Source organism: Bos grunniens, chromosome 25, assembly GCF_055505025.1.
Source record: "Bos grunniens cultivar Pamir isolate PY7600 chromosome 25, Bosgru_T2T1.0, whole genome shotgun sequence".
Classification (NCBI taxonomy): Eukaryota; Metazoa; Chordata; class Mammalia; order Artiodactyla; family Bovidae; genus Bos; species Bos grunniens.
In genome coordinates this window covers 4,132,574-4,146,376 of record NC_141189.1, presented here as the reverse complement: position 1 = coordinate 4,146,376, position 13,803 = coordinate 4,132,574, and the positions used below count along the sequence as shown (strand labels likewise).

General features: G+C 40.8%; 1 protein-coding gene across 19 annotated transcripts in view; it reads left to right on the top strand.

The window, feature by feature from the left end:
* The window catches only part of RNF216 (ring finger protein 216), a 133,353-nt gene that overhangs the window by 17,709 nt on the left and 101,841 nt on the right, over positions 1-13,803 (top strand). For 12 of the 19 annotated variants that reach the window (XM_086373820.1, XM_086373806.1, XM_086373807.1 and 9 more), the window contains 4 exons: positions 1,190-2,044; positions 2,984-3,060; positions 8,563-8,665; positions 10,310-10,474. In XM_086373820.1, coding sequence (XP_086229946.1) covers positions 1,190-2,044; positions 2,984-3,060; positions 8,563-8,665; positions 10,310-10,474 — 1,200 coding nt within the window. The remainder of the gene's footprint in view (positions 1-1,189; positions 2,045-2,983; positions 3,061-8,562; positions 8,666-10,309; positions 10,475-13,803) is intronic. The other 7 variants (XM_086373813.1, XM_086373814.1, XM_086373815.1 and 4 more) reach the window with 1 other exon arrangement.

The following is a 13,803-nucleotide window of genomic DNA, read 5'->3' as shown; positions in this document are numbered from 1 at the left end:
GGGTGACTTCAGAAAAGATCAGGGTCAGAGACATATTTATTCTGCTAAATTAAAATTTGGCATTTTACTTCTTAAATTTACAAGTAACACATAGTTGTCTTCTCTATAGAAATTGATACAATACAGAGAAAACTAGTCTCTCTTCACCAGCCCCTCCTGCCCCAGAGATTTCCCAGAGGAACTGTTGTCACCAGTTTGGCATGTATCCTTCCAAATCTTTTTCTTTGAATTCACACGTGTGTGGGTTCATGCATGTATGTATATATTCACTGTATATATACACATATATGCTTTTAGAAATGGGATGTTTATGTCTATGTTCCATTTTTTTCCAAAGAATAGAAATGTCTGTGTGTGTTTTGTAGCTTTTCTTCACTTAACATTTGTTGGTGAAGTTTCCATGTCATCACATAGAGAACCACCTCTTGGGGTGGGGGTGGGGGAGAGTCGGAGAGTGTTTTGTAAAGCAGATAAATAGTTTACTTAACTGTATGCTTAGGGACAAACTTAAGAATGTCTCTAGTGTTCTCTTTTTATGATGCAATCAGTGTGGCAGTGAATACCCTTATATATGTCCCCTTTGGATACATAAGGGTGTATAGGATTGATATTGAAAAGTGATATTGATAGATTATAAGGATATACATTTTTTTTTTAAGTAAGCAATACCAAATTCCTCTCCTAAATTCACCAGGAATGAGTGATAGGAAGTTTTCCCACATCTGTCCCACATTGAACACATCTGTGTTTAATGTTGTCTAACTAAAAAGTTGTTTGCCAGTCTTGGCAAGAGGGTAGAATCTTGTTTTAATTTGCATTTTGCTAAATTACTAATGAGATTTAGATTGTTTTCTTGTGCTTACTGACCATTTCTCACTCCTCTGCTGTGTTGTCATTCTTTCATCATTTTCTCTACTACGCAGTTAACTTTTGTTTTAGTGGTCGCAAGTGAAATTATAATTCAAACTATAAGTCAGGCTTCAATCTCTGAATGGCTGCTTTGATTCTTACAGTTACTGTAGTGTGATCAGATTTCAGTATGAAGATAAATTTGAAGAATAGGTCTTATGGGGGAGGGTGTTTTTGTTTCTTACCTGTCCTACCTCAGAAGCTCAATATAATACATAAGAAAGGTATAGACACAGGAAAAAAATTGAATTGTTATTATTAAAATTTCATTTTTTCTTAGACATACAAACCTCAGACATCACGACCCAATCTCATCAAACCAGCTGCCCAATGGCAAGATCTCAAAAGATTGGGAGAAGAAAGGCCTAAAAAATCTAGAGCAGCCTTTGAATCAGATACGAATGGCTATTTTCCCGTGTATAACAGCTCATTGTTTGGTTCTGGGACACAGGATGATTCTGAGGATGACTACAGTGAATTTCTAGATCTTGGGCCTCCTGGAGTTTCTGGATTCATGAAGCCAAGTGGCCAAACAGAAAGAGAACCTAAGCCTGGACCAAGTCACAACCAAGCAACCAATGACTTCATCAACCCCAGATCAGAGCAGAAAGTCATTATCTTAAAAGAAGGTAATCTTTTTCCAGAAGCTGATCCTTTGGACACTCAGAACCAGTCATCTGAAGAGTCAGAGACAGAGCTTTTATCAAACCTCGGAGAATCATCTGATATCCTCGATGACCAGGCCATCGAAGAAGACTGCTGGTTAGACCACTCTTACTTCCAGTCTCTGAACCAGCAGCCCCGTGAGGTACCAAGCCAGGTTGTACCTCAGGAGCGGCGTCCAGAAGCAGAGCTGGGCCCACTGCTATATCAGCATGAGCCCCGGGGGTCAGCTTTTCCAAGACCGGCGTTTGCAAGACCAGAGCCCCAGCAGGATTGGATTCCAGACCCTGCTTCTCCTCGGCCTGCCCATCCTCTGGGAGAGCTTGAAGACCAACAACTAGCAATAGATGATGAAGAACCAGGCCCAGCATTTCCGCTAGAAGAAACTCGGCAGCCCAATTTGGGAAACCTGTGGGGGCAAGAAGCTTCTGACGTAGACCAGGAACTCATTGCACTGTTGGTGAAAGAGACAGTAAGTTTTATTTTGATAAGTAAGTAATTATACACACTAAATATATTGTTTCCTTTCATTACTAAAGTGTTGTGTGTGTGGACTCATTTTCCTGATTTCCTAGATTTATAGACTAGAAGAAGAAAAGCTGAAGGTACAAAAATTAAATCAGGATTCCTTAATCTAGCCTGAACCCCCTCAGCATGCCCCTGGGCTTCTCGCCGCAGGTTGTGGGTGCCCTGGTGCTGTCATGAGTGGTCCCTACAGTTTTTAAAAAGGAATTGAGTTAACTCTAAATTCAAACCCTTCAAGCAAGTTTATAAGATGACCTAGAGCTGCACTGTCCAATATGACAGCCTCATTTGGCTGTTTAAATGTCTTAAATGAGACTTCAATTTCATTTCCAGTGGCACCAGTCAGATTTTAAGTGCTCAATAGCCACATGAGTCTGAACAGCCACCATGCTGGGAAACACAGAATAGAGCATTTCTGTCTTTATAACAAGTTGTGTTAGGTACCACTGACCAAGAAAGTGAATGCAGGGCTTTGTGGGCGGCCATCTGCCTTTGAACAGTCTTTTAATCATTCTTCCCTGGGTTTTTTTCATCTGGTCTGCTGGATCGTGTGCTGCTTAAGGGTATATATACACTAGAAAGTGCCATGTTCATCTTTAGGTGCCCTTTGCTTGGGCTGAGATGCTCAGTATTTACTGAAAGAGAGAAAAATGAATACATAGAATGAGGGCAGAGGACCAGGTGGTCTCTAGGGACCTTTTTCCATATTCTGTGTAGACAGATAAATCTGGGCACCTAGTGTGGAATTTTAAGCCAGACACAAACCTGCTTTATAGTCCTTTTCTAGCGTTCAGTCATTTCGTATACTTTTTGCTATCTGATTTTTATTGCGATTTGAAATCATTCTAGGGGTTGACATATAAATAATGTATTTATTCCTTCCTAGGAAGTAAGATTTCCTGATGTAGCAAATGGGTATGTTGAGGAAATAATTCATTTGAAGAATTACTATGATTTGAATGTGTAAGTATATTACCGTGCCTTTTTTTTTATTGCCGTAAAATGTACTTAACGTAAAAATTTGCCATTTTAATCATTTTTAGGGTTTTCTAGATGGCTCAGTGATAAAGAATCTGACTGCCAATGCAGGAGACTCAAGAAACTCGGATTTGATCCCTGGGTTTGGAAGATCCCCTGGAGGAGGGAATGGCAACCCACTCCAGTATTCTTGCCTGGAGACTCCCATGGACAGAGGAGCCTGGTCGGCTGCAATCCATGGGTCCCAGAGAGCTGGACATGACTGAGTGACTTAGCATGCACATGCACAGCCGTTTTTCAGTGTGCAGTGCCAGGGGCATTAAGTGTATTTGCATTTTTGCACAGCTGTCACCGCCATCCATTTCCAGAATGTTTTCATCTTCCTAAACTGGAACTCTGTCCCCAGTCCCTCTCCTGAGCCCCTGGCAACCACTGTTTTGCTTTCTGTCTCTGTGAATTTGGCTCCTCTATAGACCTCATGTAGGTGAAATCACACAATATTTGTCCTTTTATGGCTGGCTTGTTTCAGTTAGCATTATGTCTTTTTTAATTATCCTGTTAGAAGAGTTCTAATTTTAATTGTATGCAGACTGTTTTCTGGGTCTTACAATCATGTGTGGTTATAGAATTAAGATGTTTAGTTAATTCTGAGCATTGATACAACATATGTCTTGCTGGGGCTTCCCCAGTGGCTCAGTGCGTAAAGAATCTGCCTGCGGTGCAGGAGATAAAGGAGATGCCGGCTCCATCCCCTGGAGGAGGAAATGGCAACCCACTCCAGTATTCCTGCCTGGGAAATCCTATGGACAGAGGAGCCTGGCGGGCTGTAGTCTGTGGGGTCACAAAGAGTTGGGCAAGTTTCTTTCTGCTTATACTCTTTCACCTCCTTCTAGTCTGCAAAGGTGGAACAGTTGCAAATTTATAAAGAACAATAGATATTTAATTATATTTTTGGCTATTTAATACAGATTATTTTAATTAAACAAGAGTATTCAAAGATTGTATTGTGTACCGTAGAATTCAGCAGGGGTGTGAGTGGGAGCTGGCTGCCCTGACCAAGAGTGAAGGGCCCTCTTTCTGAGATAGCAGCCCAGAGGAGGTGCTTTTTTCTGATTCATACCAAGGCACTGTTGGCGCCATTGGTAGCCCTGTCTGTCCCCTCCACTGAGGGGCAGCCACTGCTTTCAGGTTTTTAAACCAGGTTGGAATCAAGGTTTCATAATGTATTTGTTGACCTTTTTAGCTTCTTGATCTAGTATAGTTCCCTCTTAACTTTTTTTTTTGTTACAGATTTTCCCCCCTATAATTTTTGAACATAAAAAGTAGAAAAACTGTAAAATGAATACCCAATATCCACCACCCAGTTTATTATCTGATATTCTGCTATAAGGAATATTTTGCTATTTTCCTCCACTTGCTTGTTTTTTAAATTACTGTAGACATAGAGGTTTTGTATAAGTGGTGTTTTATAATTAGTTTTTTTTTATAATTATATAAATTAAATAATTTATAATTATTTTTCTTTTTGATAGTGGATTATCCTAAATTTGACCAATAGGAGCTCTTAAATTAATAAACTTTATTTTTAGAGCAGTTTTAAAGTCATGACAAAATTGAACAGAAATGACTACAGTTTTACAGTGAAAACTATCTCCTAGACGTCCACTAAACTAAAAAATAACTAATTTTTTTTAATGTACCTTTTTAGTTCTTGGAATGAAAACATACTTTTTTTCAGAGCAAATATAATTTTGGATTTTTAATGAAGTAATGTTAAGTAAAAAATACTTTTCATTGTTGTCTTCATGGTGTTAATGATCACCTTTAATTAAAAATTATTCTATTGAATTTTCCTCTTTGTTAATTTTTCTCCTCTTTGTTATTCTCCTTGTTCATGGTTTCACTAATGTTCTGATAAATGTTATTCTACATTATTCCATATAGTAATTTCCTTTTTTAAAATTATACTCTAGATCCTGAAACCCTAAAGTTAAAGTTTGGAATCAGGGATTATAAATAGATTGATGATGCTTGAAACATATTTCCAAATAGCTTTCCAGTGGTCTGTGCTCACTCGCTCAGTTGTGTCTGACTCTTAGTTTTAAAGTAACCCTTTGGAGAAGGCAATGGCAACCCACTCCAGTACTCTTGCCTGGAAAATCCCATGGGCGGAGGAGCCTGGTAGGCTGCAGTCCACCGGGTCACAAAGAGTCGGGCATGACTGAGCGACTTCACTTTCACTCTTCACCTTCACGCATTGGAGAAGGAAATGGCAACCCACTCCAGTGTTCTTGCCTGGAGAATCCCAGGGACGGGAGACCCTGGTGGGCTGCTGTCTGTGGGGTCTCACAGAGTCGGACACGACTGAAGTGACTTAGCAGCAGCAAAGTAACCCTTTAGAAATTTAGTATGCTTTAATGTTTCCCTCTCATTCTGTAGATGAATATATTGTTTTCTAAATACCTACAAGGTTAGTTGTCTGCAGTATCAGTAAAACGTGATCAGATTGACAGATCGTGTGACAATTCTGTCCTCCTTCCTCCTGAGTCTCGCACACATCCTTTTCTCTTGGGACTTATCGACTCTGTCCCTAATGCAAAGTCTTATGAATTCCAGAGGAAAGGGAATGTTCAGTAATTGTATTGAATACTTTGAAACCTACTGTCTGATTTTTTTATATATATAATTTATTAGTTTATTTTTTATTGTACTGGGTCTTTGTTGCTGCATAGGCACTTCCTCTAGTTTGACAAGCGGAGGCTACTCTTCGTTGCAGTGCTTGGGCTTCTCATTGCAGTTACTTCTCGTTGCGGAGCACAGGCTCTCTGGTGCTCAGACTTCAGTAGTTGAGGCGCATGGACTTAGCTGCCCTATGGCACGTGCAGTCTTCCCGGACCAGGGATCACACCCGTATACCCTGCATTGGCAGGCAGATTCTTACCCACTGTACTACCAGGGAAGTCCTACTGTTTGATTTTCCTGACTCGGTTTTCCTTTTGTCCCTGGACTTTTGAGACTGAATTGTTAATTCTCATAACTAACTTAAATGTTAATGTAGGGCTGAAAGGAGGCCCAGAGCAGAGTAGAGCGGGCTGATATTTTGTGGGGCTGACTCTCCAACATTCCGTGTCCAGTCTTTGTCACCTTTAATTGTAACCAGCTGGTCATTTTAGCAGGAGAAGCCTGTTACCCAGAGAGCTTCCTGTGATAGTAACCTGCTCTCTTTAACTAGGACTTTACTCACATATGATGCAACTTAAATTGGATCAAGGCAGCAACAACTACTAAAGAACAAAAGCTAGAAATATTAGCCTGGCTTACTTAGTGGGAGTGCTTTCTCAAAACCCTTTAGCTTGTCAAGTCACATCAAGCATGGAATAATATCAGTAGGTGGGCAGATCTGAGTTCTGACAAGCCTCCCGCTGCCTTTGCCCCAGGCTGTAAATATTAATGTATTTGGTTGTAGCATATATCTGTAGAAAGGAAACTCTGTTCTTAATTATCTGTGCCACTGAATATCATTTAATTCCAGGAAAGTTGTGTTTGTGAGGGTAGAGGAGATTTTAAAATGGAAATCAATTTTGACAGTTCAAAGTGAGAGCCTCTGATACCCGACTGGTGGAATTCCACATCTTGCATCATGTTGATATAAGTTTTTCATAGTGTTGAAAATACAAAATGAATTGAGATGGTTCTCAATTTTCTTTTCTAAGAAAAGAACCTCTAAAATAGGTTTAGAAAATGCATTAAAAAAAATATAAAAATAGAAATTTTTAAAGGATGAGATTTTAAAAACTAGAAACAGGAGTTTTAATGCTTTCTTCCAAGATCATCTTGCATACACCCCATTTGAGCCACCTGGCTTCATTCATGCATGGCTGTTCTATCAAAGAAGATTCTTGTTTATTTGACCTTTTTATCCTTCCCCAAATTCCTAGTTTTTGCCCGTTTGTTGGCCTTTGATAGCCGCACTTATCTGAACATTACAAACAAGTAAGGTTGAAATGGAGGAGCTCTTCCACACCTGGTTTATAATATATCCAGGTGTGCATGAGAAAGGGATTGTTTGGAACTCCATGCCTTTCTCCACAAATACTGAGTTCTTCATGGTGACTGATTCTCAGCTACCCTTCAGAGATTGTATAACCTGTGGTGCTCATCAGTTTGTACTGGAACAAAGAGTCACCACCAGTGGCCATGGTTTTAAAGGGCAATGTGCTCAGAATTCTTGAGGAGGGTGTCTCCCCTTGCTACTGCTGTAATATGAGAAAGGGGTTTTTCCTCTCAAGCCTTCTGGCGTGTGTTCCAGAGAATAGGTGTGGTGATAGGAAGAGAGCTTACCAAGAAGGTGCATGTGGGGTTCCTGCAAGTGATGATGAAGAAAAGGTTGAGGGGTGCTTGACCGGTCCTGGAGCAGGAGAAGGAGGGTGCATTGCCGTTGGGCCAGTGCTGAGGGTCCTGAGGGGGTTTGCGCAAGAGGCACGCCTCCCCAGTTTTCAGTCCCTGAACACTGGTGCCTGGTGAGAAGAGGAGCGGGAGGTGACCACTTTCTCTCTGACTTCTTTCTGCTGGACCTGTCTTAATTAGAGGCTGTATTCCTGACACTGGACGGGAGAAGACCTGGGGAGAGTCATGGTGGGGCGCCTTCAAGGCAGTCTGCAGGAGAAAGGAAGAAAGCCGGAGTGGAGGGAAAGCCCCGCTTGCCCTCTGACTGGCAGCTTTCTTGCTGCTGAAGTGGCTCATGCCGCACACCCCAGCTGTCCTTGTCACTGTGGAATATCCCAAGAGCACAGAGTGTTGCTGCCTTTGGTTTTTATAGGCTGAAGGGCCTTGCTAGTTAAATTTGTAAATCTGGGCAGTGATACATCTTATGGGTTATTTTATTCTCTTTATCCTTGCTTTTGAAAGATTTCATGGTAGTGATTGAAAAGACAAGGCTGTGATTTTGGAATGGAGAGAGTTTTTTCTTAAGCAAACATGGTCTGTTCCTTCAGCCATACAGCAAACTGAGCATCCCTCAAATCGTCATGGGGATTTATTTACTATAGGGTTAAAAAAAAGTATTAATGAATTAGCACAGGTCTTTTATGTTCCGTTTATTAACTCTTAGAAAATTATTTTTAATTGTGAATGTGAATACAGACTTTTCCCCCATCCCTTATTTGTTAATAGTTTTCCTGACAAATGATAGATACTTTCATCTAAATTCTCCGGTTCCATACAGTTCAACCAGTAAGAACTAACAGAAATTTCAGAGGAGTTTACCTTTATCGGTGTGTTTATTGCTTTTCACATTAGCAAGTAAAAATAGAAATTCAGTGTAACGTGTTATTTGTTCATTTGTTTTTCTGATCTGCAAATATTTTCATTTCCTGATAGGTCAATTACAGTGTGACTAGAGATTTTATTTTCATACATTATGTTTGAATCAGTGAGCAAGTGTGGCATTTGGAAGCAGAGTGACAGTAACATCATTTATTTTTACAGACTTTGTAATTTTCTTCTGGAAAATCCAGATTATCCAAAGAGAGAAGACAGAGTCCTTATGAATCCCAGTAGCAGCCTGCTCGCCAGCCAGGATGAGATGAAGGCAAGTGGTGCTCTTGCTTTGCAGTGTCTACTTGGAAATTCTCTCCTCTTTTCATCATTTTTAAGGGAATAAAGTGCTTTGTCAAGATGCATTTTTTTAAGACTATCCAGGAAAGTAGGTTTTTCAGAATACATATTTTAGTGGGATTTCCCCCTCTGAGTCACCTTGAGTTCTGTATTTGACTTCTTTCGTTGTAATTCCATCTTCCCTTGAAAGTGGGAAGATGGAATTTAATTCCCTACAAAGAATTAAACAAATCCTCCATATCTTTAATGCTACGAAGCAAGTTCCTAACATGAATCAAGAATTGGCCAGGACTCTTTGTATCATCTTAGGGTTTAACATTTTATTAAGAAATTTTCAAACACACAGTGAAGCCAAAAGAACTTTCTATTGGTTTCCTGTATACATACCAGCCAGTACTATTAAAAGTTAACACTTTACTGTGTCCAGTTTGTCCCATATCCATCCCTCTGTCCATCAGCGCATCCCTCTTATATTTTATCATAACCCACTTCAGAGCAAATTGCGAAAACATCAGTACTCTGCCGCATAAATACTTCAGCATGCAGATTGTTGCCTAGAGTTTAATATCTGTTTTTCTTTGTGAGTAAGATTTATATACAGTGCATACACCTGTGTAACCAAATCCTGTGTCAAGATATAAACAGTTTGGTTTTTAAAAATCTTAATCATTGTCTTCATGTGTGGTCCAGACCAGCATTTAGTATGTTCAGTGGTTGAAGGAAAGTATAGTTCAGAACTGCTTCACTGGTCTCTATTGCACCATCCTTCCACTTCCCACAAATTCTTTTTGACTGTTTCTTTCATGTATGGTTATTACTCATTTTATTGCTCTTCATTTTATTGCACTTTACAGACGTTACAGTTTTTGTTTTCACAGATTGAAGGTTTGTGGCAACCCTGCCTTGAGCAAATCTGTCAGTGCCGTTTTCCCAACAGCTTTTGTTCACTTCATATCTCTGTTACATTTTGGTAATTCTCACGATATTTCTGACTTTTTTATTATTATTACATTTGTTATGATAATCTGTGATCAGTGACCTTTGATGTTACTATTGCAAAAAGATTGATTTGCTGAAAGCTCCAATAATGGTTAGCATTTTTCGGCAATAAATTATAGAATTAATTGAGATATGTGCATTTTTTTTAAGACATACACTGTTGCACACTTACTAGACTACAGTATGGTGTAATTTTAACTTTTCTAAAAGTTGGGAAACCAATTTGTGTGACTTGCTTTATTGTGATACTAACTTCATTGCAGTGGCCTGAGACCAAACCTCCAGTATTCCTGAAGTATGTCTGTATTTTGTAGCTGGGGGAAAAAAACCTCAGTTTTTTCTAAACAATTTGTGAAAAGAAAATGGCTAAAAACTTGTGTTCAAACCCCCGACTATACTTTTTCATAGTTCCAACTAGCAAAACTAGTCTCCAGACTCCAGACAGCTTGTTTAACCTCTCTGAATATCATTTCTTCATCTTTGCTCAGGGCTGGTATCCTCCTTTAGAGTAATTGGTACAAGTCAGATTATTCTGTTCTTCAGTAAGTAATTCTTCAAATGATTTCCCTCTAGAAATACACTGTCTGGCCACTAATGTTGTGCCTCTCTCTCGTTTCAGTTGCCTACAGTAGACTTTTTTGACTATTCTAAATTAGCTCCTCTTGACCAGCACTGCTTCATCCAAGCTGCCGACCTCCTGATGGCCGACTTCAAAATGCTTAGCAGTCAGGACATCAAGTGGGCCCTGCACGAGCTCAAAGGACACTATGCAATCACCCGAAAGGTGCTCTCCTTGGTCTTCTGGTGGGGCACACCTCTTGACTGCTTCTTCCCGTGATAACAGGATGAAGAGTTCAGCTTGCAGAAGTTGGGCTGGTTTATGATGGCAAAGAGCTAAGGAGTTTGTCAGGGTGAATATATGTAGACAAAGGGTTTGCTGATCAGAAGGAACTGAATGAAAAGAAACACAGATTCGAAGCAGGAAAGTTCTGGTATGACCATAAGGACATGAATTTCCCCATGGAATGTGGAGTGGAAGTGTGTGTTCCCCTGCTGTTCCTCCCTGGTGTGCTTTCTGTCTTGGGGCTAGTCCCACGACCCTCCTCGAGATGCCTCAGTTACCAGTTAACGTGAGGCAGAGTGTAAAGGGCCAGAAGCCCAGCACTGCCCAGGGAGTGGTGGTTTGCTTCAGAAGAGAGTGGGCAACTCCTGAAAGCTCTCAAGGTTTTCTTTCTTTCTTTCTAGACTCTAAATAAAGATTCCACTTAAGGGCCTCTTCCAGATCTTAGAAAGGTGCTGGTCGCTAGTGAGTAGCAGGCATGCTCCATTTAGTGCAGCCCACTGTACAGGCCCTTTGACAACAGCCAGGACGGAAGAGCAGCGCCAGCAGGTCCTTGACCTGTTCCTCTTCTCTCCTGCCTTTAAATCGGTTTCTCTTGCTGAAGTTCTGGTGACTCTTAGCAAACAGTGTGCTTTTCTTTCCAGAAGACAAGCAAATGTGGAGTTACTTTACTTGTTAAAACACCCACTGGGTCTTAACCTGAAAGAAGGTGAACATCAGTGAATGTGCTGAGTCTAGGCCCCTTCCACCTCTACCTTGATAAGATCCAGGCATCTGTCAGCAAACTCCTAATTACAGGTTCATTTTAGTTAAAAATACTCTGAAGGGATTACAGAAATAATGCCTTCTATTTCTGATAGATAATGCCTTCTCATTTCCCCTGCTAAAGAGGGAATGTCTGTACTGTCATTCAAAAATGAATGCGCTTCCCCCCTCCAAATTAATGACCTTGAGAAAGAAGGGACTCTTTCATCTTTAGGGCCCTGTGTGGCATCTTTATTGATCCTGTGGTGCCTTACACATTTTCTGAGCTCCCAGGAAGCCCAGATGAAAAGCAAAAGTGTAGCAGCAGGAGACAGCTCCCGTGGTCTGGAGGTGGGATAGTCCTCATTAGAAATGTCCCTGCCTACATCCTGAGGTCAGTAAAAGTGACTTCGCTAGCAGATGCTTCTCCACATTGAAGGTCTGATCATCCCCCAGCTTGTCGTTATTTGGGTGAAAATGGGAGAGTTTTATGGCTCATTTCTTGTTCATAGCTTCCATATCCTTTTCCTCATTTGTCTGGCCCTTTATATTTTTTGTGGTGTCTGTTTGGGCAGTTAATCTAAGATTTTACAGGATTTTGAAGAGATGGGTTGGGCTACTTGAATGAACATCAGGTATTTAAGGGGAAATAATGTTTGACAAAAGCTAAAATCTGATGTGCCCTTTTAGAACGTCTCCCTGTTGTACACACAGGGTGCACAAGACTTGTGCCTTGTAGGAGGTCATACTCACACGGGCAGGGAGGCAGAAAACACACCCTGAGGGGCTTCCTTGCCACTGCAGTAGCTGTCCTCTCTGCACCACTCCCCAAACATGGTGACAGCTTAGAGAAGGCATGCTGACTAAGGCAGGGTCAGTTCTCCACAGATGGCTGGTTTTTCCCTGTTTACTGTAAACATCAGACGCATACAGAAGTAGAGCTGGTATTGTGACACGCCCCTGCATACTGTCACTCCCCTTCAGCAGTTGCCAGCTCCTGCCCAGACTTGTATTTCCACCCCTACCTGCCTACCCCTACCTGAAGTAAATTCTAGGCTTCATTTCATTTTTTTCATCCATAAAGTATTTCAGTATTAATTTTTAAAAGATAAAGGCAAAGACAAAGTATTTTAAAATCTAATCAAAATACCATTATCACACCTTAAAAATTAACATTATCAGATGTGCAGTCAGCATTCAGATTTCTCTGAATATGTCATAAATCTTTAAGCAGCTTGTTTGGTCACAGAATTCCAAGTAAAATATGTTTATTGCGTGTGGCTGGTGAGTTCTTCAATCTCTGCAAGCTCTCTTTGTCCTTTGTTTTTCCTTACTGCTTATTTGTTTGGGTTGTTTTATCTTACAGGCTTCCACAGTTTGAGTTTTTCTGACTACACCCCTGCATTATAAATAAACAGTTCGTCTGTTTCCTATAAATTGGTTACATCCAGAATCTTGATCAAACTTAGATATGATTTCTCGCTTGTATTTTAATTCTGGTTCTGCCACTTGTTGGTCTTAAACTTGCAGAACTTCATGCCCACTGCTTTCTCCATGCCTGCCTTGTGACTGTCATCTTGGGATTTCCTTCACCTTGCCTTTTGACAAAGATAAATTTTCTTTACTTTGTTGAGTTCACCAAAAAGTTCATTCAGGTATTCGTGTACCATCTTACGGAAAAGCATGAACCAACTCTTTGGCCAGCCCGGAGATCCTGACCACTCTCTGTGTCTTGCTTTACACACTCACACTTGACTGATGGTTCGAGTAGATTGAAAATTTCCCCTCCTGCCACAGGTGTGACTACCTCTTTCTTTTAGGCAGTTTGCCGAGTGCCTGCCATCGTCACACGTTGGGAATGTCACAGTGGACATACAGGTTTCTTCCCTCAGAAACTTAATGCTGGTGTACAGGGCCATCTTGTTTAACCCATCCTTTAACTTCTGTTGTGTGAGGTGGTCATTCTCAGGGTCTTACCCAGGCTTCTTAGGTTTCTCCCTCCGTGTACTTGAATGGTCACCTTTATCTCCATACAGGTAACATATCTCTGTCTCTGGAGTTGACCTTTCCACCAGGCTCCACAGAGGAGTCTCTGTCTACTTCTCAGCTTTTACGTCATCAGATGCCAGTTGTTGTGTTTTTAGGTCATCCCTTAAAAGAAGTTTGGCTGCTGTCACAGATGCCCTGAAAATTGTAACCAGCCTGAATCCTTGATTGTTAAAACTAATACTTTGGGAATTTGATTTGCGAGTTACCTCATTTATAAAATGCAAGTCATAGTAACTTGTCTTGTTCCCTCTCCTGGGTTTTAGAGAATAGCCTTAGTTGAAGGGCGGGGTATTTGCCTGTAGATAAAATGTGGTATCAATTAGTCTTGGAGTTGAGTACAGACATTGGTGCCTAAGAATTTGTGGGGAATACCTTGTATAGTGGGAATTCCAGAAAGAAAGGAAGCCAGGGAGGAGGCACTCCAGCTGTGGCGGACACTGATCAGGGATGTAGAGAGGTGGCAAGATGAAACTCAGTGG